The 16,051-nt window shown below is 32.8% G+C and overlaps 1 protein-coding gene across 1 annotated transcript in view; it reads left to right on the top strand.

Moving 5' to 3' along the window:
* The first annotated feature begins 14,544 nt into the window (after positions 1-14,544).
* The window catches only part of LOC131036294 (UBP1-associated protein 2A), a 42,451-nt gene continuing 40,944 nt past the window's right edge, over positions 14,545-16,051 (top strand). The window contains exon 1 of the mRNA XM_059212904.1: positions 14,545-15,432. Coding sequence (XP_059068887.1) covers positions 14,611-15,432 — 822 coding nt within the window. The 5' untranslated portion in view covers positions 14,545-14,610. The remainder of the gene's footprint in view (positions 15,433-16,051) is intronic.

Consider the following 16,051-nt stretch of genomic DNA (forward strand, 5'->3'; position numbering starts at 1 on the left):
TCTTCTATCCTCTACCCTTGTTACAAGCCTTATTAGAAACAAATCCTTTCTTATTAACAATCCCCTTTTCCAAGGGGCTTTTCCCTTATCTCCCTTAGGTGTAGGTTGAGAAGGACCATTAAAAAAATTTATTGCATGGGGCATTTCCATTGTAGGTGACCATATCCATGAAAAATTCAACACTAAAAGGGGATAAATTCATAATCTAACTGTTGAGTCCAAGAAGAGAACTCAAGGCAAGTTCCTATAGAATTTGGTAATGGTTTATTTAAATCAATTTCAACATAAAATCTAGTAAAATAAATTAACTTTTTGTGTAGGGTTTGCTATGATGAGCCTACTAGCTTCCCAAATAAAAGAGAAATCATGTGCAATATGTCACTTTTTCATAATGTGAGGGGGAGACACATAAGCCACATCTATATAGGAACTCGAGAGGGAATCTCCTCCACTGAGTTAAAACCCACATGCCATGGTTTGAGAAAAAGGCCAACTTGGTTGTAAAAACAAGACCCTTCTTCAAAGACATTTTTCCTATTAGACAAGCAAGAAAAAACAACTAAAACGTAGTTGTTGTCTGCTAGCATTATCTCCATATCTCCATTTGGGTTCCAAGTCCTTCAAGCCCATGATTCTAGAAATGACAAAGAGACACGAATCCCCATGAAATTTCATATTTATGCATGATTACTTGGGTAATGATCATCCTTCGATATAGATTCTGGTTGGATAACCAAAATTGGACGATCTTGGCTTTTTTCCAAACACACATTCACCTTTTTGATTTTGGGCATTTTGTTCCATGAAGAGCCTACACCATTTAAATATTTGATGAAATGATCTTGAGTCCTTGAATGCAAAGAGGAAGAATAATTCATTCTCCCTAGGGCCTCACAAAATGATAAATTTGGAGCAACACCAGGCCCACTCAACAAAAATGAAAAAATAAAACTCACGAAAAACTACAAACCCTATTCACCAAAGCCCCAAAGGCTAAACATAATACATATTCTAGCAAAAATGGGCTCTTCCTATGGCCAAGGCAGAACTCACCACCAATACATGTAGTGAATCAAACCCCAAATCTAGTAAAAACCCCCACAACTCACCCCAAGCAAAAACACCAACCAAAAAATCCAAATGTAGTTCCTCCCTTGGTCTTATGAAATAAGATTTATTCAATAATCTAATTAGTTTGTAGTTAGATTAGCTGGGAAGTTCAATCTTGTAAGTTTGTTTTGTACATAAAATAATAGCTTTATAAAACCAATACATTAGATGTAATGGTTGAACTGAATGATTATAATATAAATTTCATTTTTTCTGTTATACATAAGTATCAGAACCAGATTATTTCTATGTCTGTGAAATGAATAAGAGACGGTTGCCCATATATATTGATGCTGCATATAGCGTGAAGTTGGAGAAAATTTCATTGGAAGTTGTAGCAAGGACTGAGGGGGAGATTGGCAACAGATATGAGAGAAGAATTATTTTGCCGCACTTTTCTGATTATACCTCTCTCTTTTTATATTAGATTTTGGTGCAATTTGTGTTGGGTATATGAAGCCCAACAATCACATGGTTGTTTGTCTTCCCCAAAAGACTCTTCATTTCATATCTGAGATGTCTCTATAAATGACTGAGTGCAGTCATGTATGATTGTAGAATTGATATTGGTTAATAAGACAATTCCCCGCGTTTCTGGTGGATGTAGCCACTTAGTGGTGAACCACGTTAAACTTCGTGTTATGCATTGTTATATTTTTCGTTTCTATTTTGTTTTCTTTATTTTATTGTTGATTGTCATGTTTTTCTGCTTGATTTAAAACTACCAATTGGTATCAGAGCCAAATTGGCTTGAGCAGTGATGGAAGACAAAGATGATGACGCCGATTTTGTTATTGAAGAATTTCTTGACAATTTGGATTTGACTGAAGAGGAGGACGCTGAAGCTAGTGAGGATGAAGTTGAGGAAGTTGAGACCAAAACTCGGGACGATTATGAAAAATAAAAATTTATGAGGTTGAAGGAAGGGAATCTCCTACTCACAGACAAACTGATTTGTATGGATCAAAAGTTGATGGTTTTGTGTTGCATGATGAATATTGAAAAAGATAACTTTGAGAAAGAATGGTATTTTTTTGAAGAGACCGTATTTCAGCAAGAGGAAAGTGATGGGAAGCTCCTAATAGAGGACTCTTTCCTCACAAAAATGCATGCCTTGTTGATAGGAAAGCCTTTCTTTGGTAGAAATAATCCACAAGAGGATTCGGGGTGCCTGAAGATTGAAGATCCCAGGAGCGTAGGGATTATAGAGTTCACAGAGGTGGGAGAGAGCCTTTGGCTCAAGGCTGTGCATGATCTAGAAGACTTCGGAAAGGCTAAGAATATGATCTTTGAGGAAATTGGATTTCAAAACGAGAGTGATGATTTATTGAGGAAAATTGCAGAAGTAGAGGCAGAGTGGTATGCATTGATTGTAGGTAGTGCACAAGCTTCTGCAGGAAATACAAAAAACTCATTTGACATGGAACCCATTGGAGCTGGGTATACTTATCGAAGCGGTCCTGATGCTACTGCATATGGAGGTGAAGAAACAACTTCTTTGTGGGTCACGAAGGAACCTTTAGTGGTCGATTTGAAGGATCCTGAAAAACTGAAGATGGAGATTGCACAGGTGGTTGTGCCTATGTCGCAGAATAATATGTATAGGCCTGAGGAGCTCGTTCTATTGAATGATGAGAGGCCGAGATTTTGGTGGTGTGATGGGATGCCTAGGGATGGTCCAAAGCAAGCAGAATTTTTTGCAGACACCACTGATGACATGTGGTTGGTTGAAGGGATTCTTTGGTTGAAAGAAGAGGACCAAGAAGGAAGTCCAAATAACAACATCGTAGAGGCCCTAAAGATAGAGGTTGAGAGGAGAGGCTTGTGTCAAGAAGTCTTAGTTGTTTCCCATCCTAAAGACGAGGAGGCACATAATCGGTTCGATTTCTTTGTGGAAACTGAAAAGGCAAAGACCTTGAATGGTACAATAGGAGATGATGAACTCTGTCGCTTTCATGGTGAGTCAAGGCTTAGCGAATATGCATGTCCGACAAGACAATTTCATTATCTCAATTTTGCTACTGTGATTACCTATCTTATGACAACAAAAGTGACAAAACCGGCGACAGAGACCCAATCGTATGGTGACAGTGATCATGGAGATTGCTTTGAAAGGGACTGTGGAGTTGATTGCAGGGTCCGGTATGGTAGTGTTTGCTACACATTTGACCGATATGCACATGATAGATATGGTGTTGGAAAGGGTCATGTTAACACCGAGTTGCATAAGTTTTACGGTTTGCAAGAGGAAGCTCTCCAAGGAGGATTCATTGCGAATCAGTTTGTTAACGGTTGGAGAAGTAACAATGATGAAGCAAGCGACAACAGTGTGACAGAGCGCTCACCCTCAGCCAAATGGCAGGAAGGTCCGCAACTGGAGGAGTCGACAGAGTAGTACGTAAAAGAGATGAAGGCATGCTCTCTCAAGATGACTATGGAGGTTGTGGGCCTTTGCGAAAATGACAAGCACCTCGACAAAAAGGGGTTTGAATCGAAAGAAGATGCCGCAACTTTAGAACTCTCTAAAGCAAGGGGGATGGAGACTGTAAAATCAATAGTCCCGGTTCAGGTGGATAAGCGTTTTAACCACTCGGTTAAGGTGGATAAGTTGGTGTCCGAGGTAGAGGAATTCGTGATCCAAGTGGCAGACATTCTGCCTCTGAATGCTTGCAGGAGAATGTGTAATGTTGGAATTTTGGCCATTTCCAACAATCATTATGCCAACAAATCTAACGTACAGTCTACGGTTGAGGTAGAGCTGGGGCAAGTGAAAGAGAGTGTGAATATGCAATCGGGAAATGAGGAAGAAGATCAAGGTGATGTTATTTTTGATCATGAATTTATGGATGATTTTGCATCTGTAATAGTTGTAAGAGAATTTGTTCGACTGTTAGAATTTATTAAATCCAATTTGATTTGGAGAAGGTTAGTTCGCAGTGTTCGTGAACAAGACTTCGCAAAATTAAAGTCTTGCCAACTGATTGTAGTATGAGCTTTGGAATGGAGATGCAGGGAATGTTACAGGCTGTGCCGGTTGGACTTCACCGGGGAGATTGTTGGGTATATGAAGCCCAACAGTCACATGGCTATTTGTTTTCCCCTAAAGACTCTTCATTTCATATCTGAGATGTCTCTTTAAATGATTGAGTGCAGTCTTGTATGATTATAAAATTGATATTGGTTAATAAGACAATTCCCTGCGTTTCTGGTAGACGTAGCCACTTAGTGGTGAACCATGTTAAACTTCGTGTTATGTGTTGTTATGTTTTCATTTCTGTTTTGTTTTCTCTATTTTATTGTTGATTGTCATGTTTTTATGCTTGGTTTAAAACTAACAATTTGTCTATTGCATGATTGCAAAAAACTAGACAAATTTAATTTGCTGAGAAAAGGAGATTGCTTAGGGCATTGTGCAAGGAGGGATAGCGAGTTTGTTGTTTGACAATAAAGGAAAGAATGGTACCATTGAAATTCACAAAAATCTAAATGTTAGTTATCATTGATAGTTTTTTGTTGCAAGATTAAGATGACAACTAATCTTTGGCATTGGAAATTAAATCTACATCCTTGGCCTTAATACTTCTATATGTCATTTTCACAAATATTTGCTTTAAGGTTCTTTTTATCAATTGTGTAAAGTGTAGTTTCATTGCAAATTTGTAGAAGTACACATAATAGAGGAAATGGTTGCGTGATATAGAAGATCTAAAATAAAAATTAAAGTTTAATCAAAGTTTTTTTTAGTTTAGAAGCCCATCGATTGTTGATATTTCTATATGTATAAACACATCACAAATATAAATCTTTGTAATAGGTGTCATATGAAGAAATTTATTTTTCAATTGAGGATTGGTTGAAACTGGCCCTCAAATTTCTATTTGGCCAACCATATAATATATGGTTGCTTGCATAATGTTTATGTTGTGTATGTCATCTATCTATGTTACATCCAACAAAATTTTCAAATTCACATGCTTATAGTATTTGATGTGGCATTGAATGGATAAAGAGTAACAACGTGTTGGAGGTTGGAGGAAATGGAGATAGGAGGATATATCTATCATCTCAAGCTAGCTTATCTCTCAGAGATGATTCATTGTATGAGAATCAACAACAATTTTTTTGTTTGAATCCCTTCTGCAGAAAGGGTGGGGATTGCAGTTGTTTTGGTTTGCAGATAACCGAGTTTGTCTCAATTTGCATAACAATTGTTTTAGTTTGCAGATAATTGAGTTTGTCTCCATCTACATACATGTGAGTGGTATCTATGGATCATTGAATTCATCTCAGTTCATAGTTTTGGAGATGTGTTATTGTGGATGATAGAGTTTGTCTCAATTCATGGGAGGAGGGGTATTCTTATGGATAATGGATTATGTCTTGATTCACAAGTATTTTTGGATGATCAAAGTATTTACTCAAACATGAGGAGTTCGGTTTGATGCTATTGTAGTATTGGATATCAAAATATTTAACTAAACCAGGAAGTTTAGGTTGATGCTAATGAAGGGTTGGACATTCAAGACTTTTTCCTAGACCATGAAGTTTAGGTTGATGCTGATGAAGAGTTGGAGATTCTAGACATTTGTCTAGACTAGGAAGTTTAGGTCAATGTTGATATAATTTTTTCTTGTGTTTCTTCATAATGTAAACCTTAACGAGAGGTTGTTAAATAAGGCTTACACTCAATAATTTAATTAGTTTTTAGTTAGGTTAGTTGGGAAGTTCATTCCCATAAGTTAGATTTGTAAAAGAAAATAATGGCTTTATATTTAAGCCAATACATTAGATGTAATGGTTGAATTGAATAATTATATTATAAATTCTTCTTTAATTTGTTTTACAATGTAAATCTTTTAGTTTATTTCTTTTGTTGTTATACACCTTGGCAGATATAGGCACCATGCCTCAATTGGAACCCAGATCACAATGATAAAAGGAATAAATACATAGCTAGGGCCATGCCCTAGCCTGCATACCAGAGTAAACTGCCTCCCATCACCGTCCCATGCTCATTTTATTTTGAAACAATCATGTTGGGTTTATTTTGTTGAAATGCATTAATACAATTAATAACTACAAATGTATCACTCTTGTTAAAGTTGGGTTCTACTCTTTTACTGGGGTAAATCTAGAATTATGAATCAGTGAGGTCACAAATGAGGGACATCATCTCCAATATAAACACTAAATAACAACATCCCAATGAGGTTTGAATTTTGATGACAAGAAGAACATCCAAATTAACCATCATACTATGCCAATATTGATTGGGTCTACTTGTTTTAATACACTTGACAATTTTATTTATTTATTTTTTGCATATGCTTTCATATATTTTCATACATTTAAATAACACATTGATCTTCTCATTTATTTATCTTGGGTCAAAACACACACACACACACACACACACACACACACACACACACACACACACACACACATTCATATTCATTCTTATATATTTGAGCTTATCCTATTCATTTCCATGTTCATTTTAACAATTTGACATAAATCTTGTTGACTTGTCTAGCACACTAACTATTATGAGTTAACATTTTGATGCTATGTCTTTGTATTTAAAGAAATTCAATGCGCATTAATCTATAATAAATAATACTTGATTATTATTCATATTCATAAGAAAGTCAATGTAGAAACACTTTTCTTTTGAGCAACACGAGTTAGTTCAAAATGTCAGTAGTCTTTATGCATCCTTGCACACTAATGAATATGTTGTAGTAGTCAATAGTTAGCTAATTCAAATCCACACATCAAATATCAAATCCACGTGGAAGGTTAGATTTGCATTGGGATTGACCACACGACTTGTAATATCAATTCATCGAATTTCAAGAGCAACCTACTTCAAATTTGGTTGTATTAAAAAACTTAAGTAAGGAAGGGCCCTAAATCCATGAACAAAATGATTATAACAGAACAAATAAAACACATAAATAGCAAGTTTGACACCTTGGATAGCACCAAATACAACTAAGAAACAACACTAAAAAAAACACAACAAACATAAAGCAACCTAATAGATGCATTTCTATTTTTTTGTCAAGGAGTCCTCCTAGGGAGCCACCTACAAATATCTCTTGGATTTTTTCCTTTTTCTTTTTGTCAAACTCTTGATGATCATCTACAATGCTACTTTTGTTTCTTAATCTTCGACTTCCCTGTCATCATACGAATACAAATTTTTTTATGATACCATCAGTAATATTCACAAGATTACAAAAAACTTTTTTTCATTTTCTTCTCTTTCTTGATATTGATTGATGACATTGTAATGTTTTTCCATTTGTTGTTGCATTTTTATAGTCTTTTTGCTTTGCATTTTTCTTTCCATATCACCCACTCTATTTTTTAGGACATCAATATCAACATTGAAAGAATCCAAAGGTTCTTCCTATTATTCAATTTGCTCTATTTCCTCATCTTTTTCATTTTGTTCATTTCTTTGGTTCTCCTCCTAATCTTCTGCAATCGAATCTTCTTCTCCAAAATTTGGGTGATCCTTTTTACTAGAAGCGTAATGCACCATCTCATTATGAGGAGAAAAAGTCATATAGGATTCTTCATCTTCTTGCTCTTGCTTTTCTTCTCATCCTTGTCCTCCATCAACTTCAAATTTTGTTGTTTTTCTCCTAAAACATACAAAAAGTTATGATGTTAGAGTCATTGTTCAAACATTATGGTAAAACTACAGGCAACTATATGTTAACCATCAAAATCAACTAAGTACTTTTATTTTTGTTATTATTACTTTTTAACATTTTGATACATTATCCATCGCAACTCTAATTAGGTTGATCGATTGTTTTCTTCATGAAAATCTAATTTTAATAAAATAACTCTTTTTTTTTTAACAGCTTTGTGAACTCCTTTGCTTTTACATGACCTAGCTTCTCCTCTAATGTTTCTCCCTCACCAATTTTTATCAAACCTATAATTTTTTAATTTCTACAAGTATTATTTCATATTTGATTATGGTTTGGTTTCTTCTTCACATCTGTACTCTATAGCTATATTTTTATTTAGGATTTTTTCTTAGTGATAGGTTATTTTTTCCAACCTATCCAAACTTGGATTCAACTCTAAAGTTTCATTTTTCTAAGTTTATCTTTTACCTTATAGGTTCAGACTCACCTTTATTTTCTCATGGATCACCCTACTGGTGGTTGGTTATGATGCGTGGGGTTACGTTTAATTTTTTAAGTATTTTGACCCATGGACATTAGAGTTTGAGCTTAGGATGTGGATGCCAACTTAGCCCATGGGATTTTCTTATGATCTTGAAAAACCATAATATTTTTTATTTATTTTGGAATTGGTCTATTTAATGTATACTTGGGATGGAGATGATCATACACTTGTATTTTCAAGGGGTTTCATTTTTAGAATTTCTCATAACATTGATGATAGGTATAGGTCTAGATGGTTTGGGAATGCATTTTAATTTGTATTTTGATGATACATTAAGTGTTTCTTTAATTTGGATTCTTTTTAGAAAGGATTTTTCAAATGTAGCTATTGTGTAATACGATTCTTGTATTGCATGTGTTGCAAAGTCTATATAGCATTTCTTTCATCTCAAGATTGAGCAAGATTTTTTTCAATTTTTTAGTAGGTTTTTATTTGTAATTAAATAAAATTATTAAATATCTAGTAAAGATCAAGTTAAAAAAACTCAATTTTTCTCTTTAAATATACAAAGTTCACAAAAGTAAAAATTAGGGAACAATTGATTATGTTGTCTACTAAGTTCCTGTATTTCAATGCCCTAAGGATATTCTCACCATTGTAGTCTATATTCTCATGAGATAATAACCTTCTCAATATGAATCTTTTTATTTCACAAAATATGAGCCATTTTGTGGTCCTCACATCATGATGAAATAAAGTTCCGAATGAGCCTTTATCTATTACAATGACCCCATGCACTATCTACATCCATCCTTAGTGAAGGCAACACACGTACATAATCACAATATTCATCTTGCTTACCAATAATAGGATCCTTGCTAATCTTAGAATGAATTAAACACCATAAAGGGACTTAATCCTTCCATATCAGAAAGAAAATAGGACACTTCCATGTTCAAGGATATTGACAAACGATTTTTCTCCCAACTACACCTTCAAACCATTCCTTGTGGGGAGTTATGTTGATAAAATCTATAGAATCAATCAACAATATTTTTATTGGAGGCTCTCAAGTTTTAATCATTTAACTCCTTTTGAAGCTGACCAATTTTGCTATAGTTCCAATACTTCATCTTATATTTTCCATGAGATAGATCTCCCCTTAGATTTAGATCACTTTTCCTTTTTGTTTTCTTTACATTTTGCACGACCTATAATATTTAAATAATATTTTCATAGAATATTTTATTTCCTACCTTGTCTTTTGTAAGAGAAATGCACCCACCACCTTATTAGGCCTCAACTTTTAGATGTCCAACTACTAATCACAATAATTGGGTAGTCTCACATATTAAGAAAAGAACATGGATGAATATTATACTATTGTCTTTGTAATCTGTTTTCATACTAGTAAATTTAATCTTTCTCAACACAATTTTGAAGGGATTTAGGTGCCTTGTCACAAGAGTATCCGGTTCTCATCATATAAGAATGCATATTCTTCCATAGAAAATTCATTTTTTCAAGGACTTTGTCTATTAAAAAATTTCTTGACTTTTTCTAAAGGTTCTCAATAGTGGTTTATAATAGTGGTTTCTCTTGATACATTGAAGAATATTAGATCTATAAGGAAAATATGAATTGAACTTATTGCCTTTCTATCAAGCACAATATAGTCTTAATCTTTCATGTTGGAGGGTTTTTGACTAGTAACAAAAACACATAAATCTCTATCAATGAAAATACCATCTTCCATTTTAGGCATGCCTTCTATTTCTATTCCTAAAAAAATAGATCATATTGTAAAAATCCCACTCAATCAAGCATTAATAAAAATAGCATAGCCCTCCCATGCATCTGACAAGTTGGTCAAACTTTGATACCAAACAAAAGGAAATATGAGCGATTTTTACTTAATCTAAAAATAAGAATAAATTAAGTAAACTAGATCTATGAAATTTCAACTAAAAATGATAGTAAAAGCATGATATAATTTACGAAATCCCTCACATGAAAATAAACTAAGATCTATAATATAACCAAAATTTATTACCCTTCAAACAAGCTATCATGCACTCTTTGAATTAAGTGCTTTAATGGAGATCAACATTCTTAATCTTGAGGAATTTTAGGAACATAACCATGCATAAAACTAACCATACAAGTTCCATGCCATGCCCTTAATATATAGGAAAGGGAGACCTAAGAAATTTTCAATGTTTTACTAAAATGATAGGCTCATATACACAATCCAAGTCATAGTCAAATTGGAACAAAATAGACTTATGCTATCTCTCCAGAATTAACTCTAGTATCAAATTGTAACACCTAATTTGATTGTTATACCTTTATGACCAAGGAGGTCCAATTAAAATCATAAGCACTCCAAGTTAAGATCATAATTACACTTAAGCAACTCTTATAGATATATTTAGCTAGTCAAGGATGCTAGTCATAGTTCACCTAGTAATCCCTATTAAATGAGATTACAATTGTCATAAGACCAATGCAACATGTCAAATAGTGTTAACTAAGGAGTCTTAAAAATCCTTCTGTAGTGGCATAAATTGTAACCCCTTATAATTTCACACTCATTTTTTGTGCCCTTGCCTTAGCGTATCTTCTCCTAGCTCAAGCATATTTCTAGCTTTGCATTACAAACTTGATGTCATATGATGATATGGTGATATGAATCCTTGTTGTAAACTTGTGTACACTAGAGCCACCTTTGTTTTACCCCTTTTTGGGTGGACTAGGGTGATAGGCACCCTTGTCCTAGTGGACTAGAGCGCTAGGCACCATAGTCCCTTAGAATGAGTCCATTTTTAAATATGTCAGTGTATCGATTCCCACTAGTTGAGTCTTGATCCCAATATTTCAATATGAGAGTTGCAGGTCGAGGTAATTTATGAAATAACTTGGGAACCCTATATAAGAGCATATTTCCTAATTCATTATCATCCATCACCATTCAAGTACATCCTAGAGAAAATATTATGAGATAATTTATTCAAATATGAGAATTATAGAGCAACAAGTTGCAACAATCTTCATGCAAATGTTTTTCATTATTGAGTCTTTTATGCCTTGTCATATCATGTTATCACATCAACATTTGTGGGTCTTATTCAAAGAGCATTGCATCATCAACAACAACAACATCAAGCTTGAGCTATAATATTATGGATCCAACATTTTACTTCAGAGCTTTTCTTAATATCTATTTTCATTAAAGGTTTAATTCTAAACCCGGGGTTTGACTGAGGCAAACCCCTATCAACCCAACACCATTTTCCTCTCTTGTGTATGTAGATTTTATATTCATAAGAGAAGGAATACATATCTAGAAAGTGCATACTAAGACAAAGAAAACTGGATTTTGAAGAAGCGGAAAACCCTAGATAGTTGCAATCACTAAATAGTGTGACATTTTTTTGACAAAATTTCAAGAGGAGATTCTGAGTGACATTCTAATCCCGAATATGTTTTTGATATATTTGCATCTGAGAGCTTTAGGTCTAGGTCATCTAGCCTTGTAGTCCAACACTTCTGAGCTCAAATTATAGACACATGTTCCTTTCTGATTCCCATTTCCAAATTTGTACTCAAAGTTTGTATATTTATTTTGAAACTTACTATTTATGTTGATTTCTCTCAATATTTCATCATTAGACCTAGTTCTCACATCTTTATCAAATTCAAATCATTAAGCACAAAGAATGATCAAATCATTAGTGTGTAGCTCACCCTCAATAGGTTTGGAATTGGGCCTATTGACTATCATTGCATTTATTGATGTGGTAAGTGAGTCTGCTTTCTAGTTTACATAATTAGCCTATTGGATCCCATTTACCCACATTAAATTTTTGGTGAACCCAAAGCTTCTTACATTTTGCATAATTTTGATTGGGTGTTTTCAAATTTGTTTTTTTAGCATGAATTTGGTAAAATTTGATTGGTTTGCAATTTCACATGTGATTACATTATTTATTAGCTATATTTATCAAAATTATGTTTTGCATGATGAATTCTTTCACTTCATGTTACTTGCATTCATCCATAACACTCTAATGTATTTCATAATAAGGATTTCAAAGACGTTTCCTACATTCACTTCATTTCTCAAAGCTTTCATACATGTTCCATGTTATTAGATGGTGGTATATTTAAAGAAGTTCATATAGAACTTTTGAATTTCATTAAAGCTTAAGTGGATGTCTCAAGCATAGTTTAATACCTTTGATAATCCTCCTAGATATGATATTGAAATGAATCATACTTGTACCTCTCCTAGATTATCTCTTATTCACGAGGAAATAGTTAATACTTTTATCAATGATCTCTCCAATGAAGATGTAGCATTGAAGAGTAATGATAAATCCTCTTCTCACAAGGTTACTTTGGTACAAGAGAGACGAGCTAAACATGTTGATAATCAAAATCTTCACACTTCTATCACTTTAGATCCTCTTCATTCTCCGAAGGCTTATCTTAGCCATCATCAGGTTTGAGACAAGACGATGTTATGAATTTCCTTCATGATATGTCACCTAACATAACATTGATTAGATGGAAAGGAAAATCTAACCCCCTTTCCCAACCCCCCCCCCCTTTGTCAAGTTTCGGGTTTTTCTCCCCACTCTTGATTTGGGTTGGGTTGTTGATGGTTTGACAGGTTGGTTTGACCCGTCCTACTTTGTTCTTTTGGGGTTTGCACCCTTGCTTGGTTTGTTTAAATTTGATAGCCTTTGACAATGTGAAGGGTCAATGCCCTAGTTAACGCTGCTTTTTTAATAAAAAACATAACATTGAGTAGATAGAGATGAAGCTTGAGATGATGAAAATACTTCTTCCCAACCTAACAAAGTGGACATAAATGATGATGATAAAAAATGCAAAATTTCCCTACAAGAATCCATCCCCCTTCATGTATTCACATGTAATTTTGGGAGATAGCTTGACAATCCATCTTACAAGTTTAGTCTACTTTAGTGAGGAACTCGGTTAGAGAATAAGTTTGTTGAGGTAAGGTTGGTGTTGCTTAAGTGAAAAGAATGACCCCATGCCATCATGCTTATGAGAGTTGAAAGTGTTATTAGTATTGATAATTACTAACATACTTATCTTTAGAGGAATATAAGTAAAGTATTCCAAAAGATATCATATTTGATCATTATTCTACTTAAAAAATTATTATATTCTAATGATTATTTAATTTTTATTATATTATGATATTGTAATTAAAATTAAATTGTTATTATTAATATATTATTATATTTATTTCATAATAATAAAATATTTATTTATTTTTCAAACATTTAAATATTAAATTAAATGCTTCTAATTTTTATAGCAAAAAAAATCAACCGATTATTAATGTTATAATTATTTTGAGTTGAATTCATGAATCTATTGTAAGTTATTAAGATCATTTGACATTAAATCTAATTTTTAGTAATTCTCAAATTTGAAAGTTAGAGTTCCATCTTCATTTTAACGTTCCTATATTTACAGTTTTGAATTATAAATTGAAAAAGTTTATATTAAAAAAAATCTAGCATTTATTTATAATTATATTTAATAGTTGGCGCTTAATTAAAAGAATAATGCATGTCTTTTTTTTTTTATATGAATGATAAAAATGATAAAATAAAATAAAATAAAATAAAAGGTATGAACAAATAAAATAAAAGGTATGAACACTGTTCTAAATTAAGAATAAAAATTTGCATAAATATAATGTCAAGGTATTGAGATGATTTGATATTAACTCTTATTTTTACTAATTCTTGAATTTTTTTTTGAAAGCTAAAATTGAAAAAGCTTCAAAATTTATAATTCTCTCTTATAAATTGAAAAATATAAAATTGAAAAAGATCCAACATTTAATATTCTCTATTAAAAAAATGAAAGAGTTAAAATGAAAAAAAATGCAACATTTATAATTTAAATATAAATTTATATTTTAAAACTCCTCTTACAACTTAAAAAAGATTCAATATTTATAATTTTTTAAAAAAATAAAAATAAAAAATTAATGTATCTTATAATGGGCTCTTACAATCTATTATAATATCAACTTAAAAAAAAAGAAAAAATAAGCACTCAAATAATTAAAAATAAATAAATACTTTAAATATAGAAAAAATAAAATAAAAAATAAGAGAAGTCTTAACTCAGTCTAAAATTTTACATACTTTTATAAATAGCACATCAAACTACCTATATATTAGACGCTATGAACAATATTATATTCAACAATAAACAGAAATCTAGAAGCTTATTCTGCCGCAGTTTTCAAAATTCAGAAACAGAAAGAAAGAGTTAAGCTTGTGCAACACAGTAATGGAGGGCACAGAGACAGAAAGAAAAGGTGAAATGAATGCCCAAAAGATAGAAAACCTGTTGAAGCCATTCAGCAAAGAGCAAATGTTTGAAATTCTCAGTCATGCTGTTAGCAATTACCCCTCTTTGTTAGAGTACACAGAAAAACTTGCTGAAAAGAATCCTGCCCACAGAAAGGTTTTTGTTAGCGGCCTGGCTCCAAAAACCACCTCACAGAATCTGAAATTCATATTTTCTGTATATGGAGAAGTGGAAGAATGTAAGGTGGTGATAGAGAGGGACAATGGCAGATCAAAAGGGTATGCATTTGTTACTTACAAGCACATGGAGGGCTTTAAGAGAGCCCTCAAAAACCCCTGCCTGATAATTGATTCCAGAAAAGTTGTATGTCAGGTTTGTTGTGAAGAAAATGAATTTGTTGAGCCAGTGGCAGTTACTGAACGAATGATTTATGTAAGAAATGTCCCAGGTTGCATGGATGATGAAATGCTTCTCACCTTGTTTTCAAGCTATGGAGAAATAGAAGCAGGGCCCATAAGATTTGATAGGGTTACAAGGCATGCTCTGTTCATTTGTGTGACTGTTGAGGGTGCCCGGAATGCCATTGTTAACACTCTGCAGGGAGCCCGGAAAGGCCTTGTTCACACTCAAATGTTGCTCAGACTGCAAGTAACAATGCCAGCACACCATGAGTTTTGTCAGCTGCAGAGTTCAAATTGGAGACCAAATCGTTCAAATGGGAGGAGACCTCAGTTTGGGTTTTTACCAGATAGTGATCTAAGCTTGGGTCTTTTGTCAATTCCCCATAATGACTCACCAAACGTGGAGCATCAATGAGATTTTCAGAGTGGGATCGTTTGATTCTATGTGAGTTTTAATTCTTCTATTTTAGGGAGTATTCAATGATAGTAGTTGTGTTTCTGGATTCAATTGTGTGAGTTTTTTTGGCATCCACGATCACATTTCTGATATTCAGAAACACAACTACTGGATATCTAATTTGTTTGATTCCATGAAAGTTTTAGATACTATTACTGAAGATTTTATATTTATTCAGGATTTTATTTTTGGTGGTGTTTATTGGGTTGAATTGTTTGGTTTCTTGAAAATGAAATGAGAGTATAGTGTTCATCCAATTGTTGAAGATTCATCTACAGTCTTTAATATTAGTTGCTATTAATTCATGTAATAGATTGTGTTTTTATAAAAAAATTAATAGATATTGATTTGAGTAGATTGTGTGTTCATTAATTTTATGTAGTTCTACAATAAAATTTACATTTTATTTATGTATTTTTATTTTTAATAATTATTTTTTAAATTTAATATTTTACTAGTATATATATAAGAAATCTATAGAAAAATGTAGACATTTTTAGATTTAATATTTTATTATATTATATTTCAATTTAATATTTTACTAGTATATATATAAGAAATC

This window comes from Cryptomeria japonica, chromosome 10 (genome assembly GCF_030272615.1).
Source record: "Cryptomeria japonica chromosome 10, Sugi_1.0, whole genome shotgun sequence".
Taxonomy (NCBI): domain Eukaryota; kingdom Viridiplantae; phylum Streptophyta; class Pinopsida; order Cupressales; family Cupressaceae; genus Cryptomeria; species Cryptomeria japonica.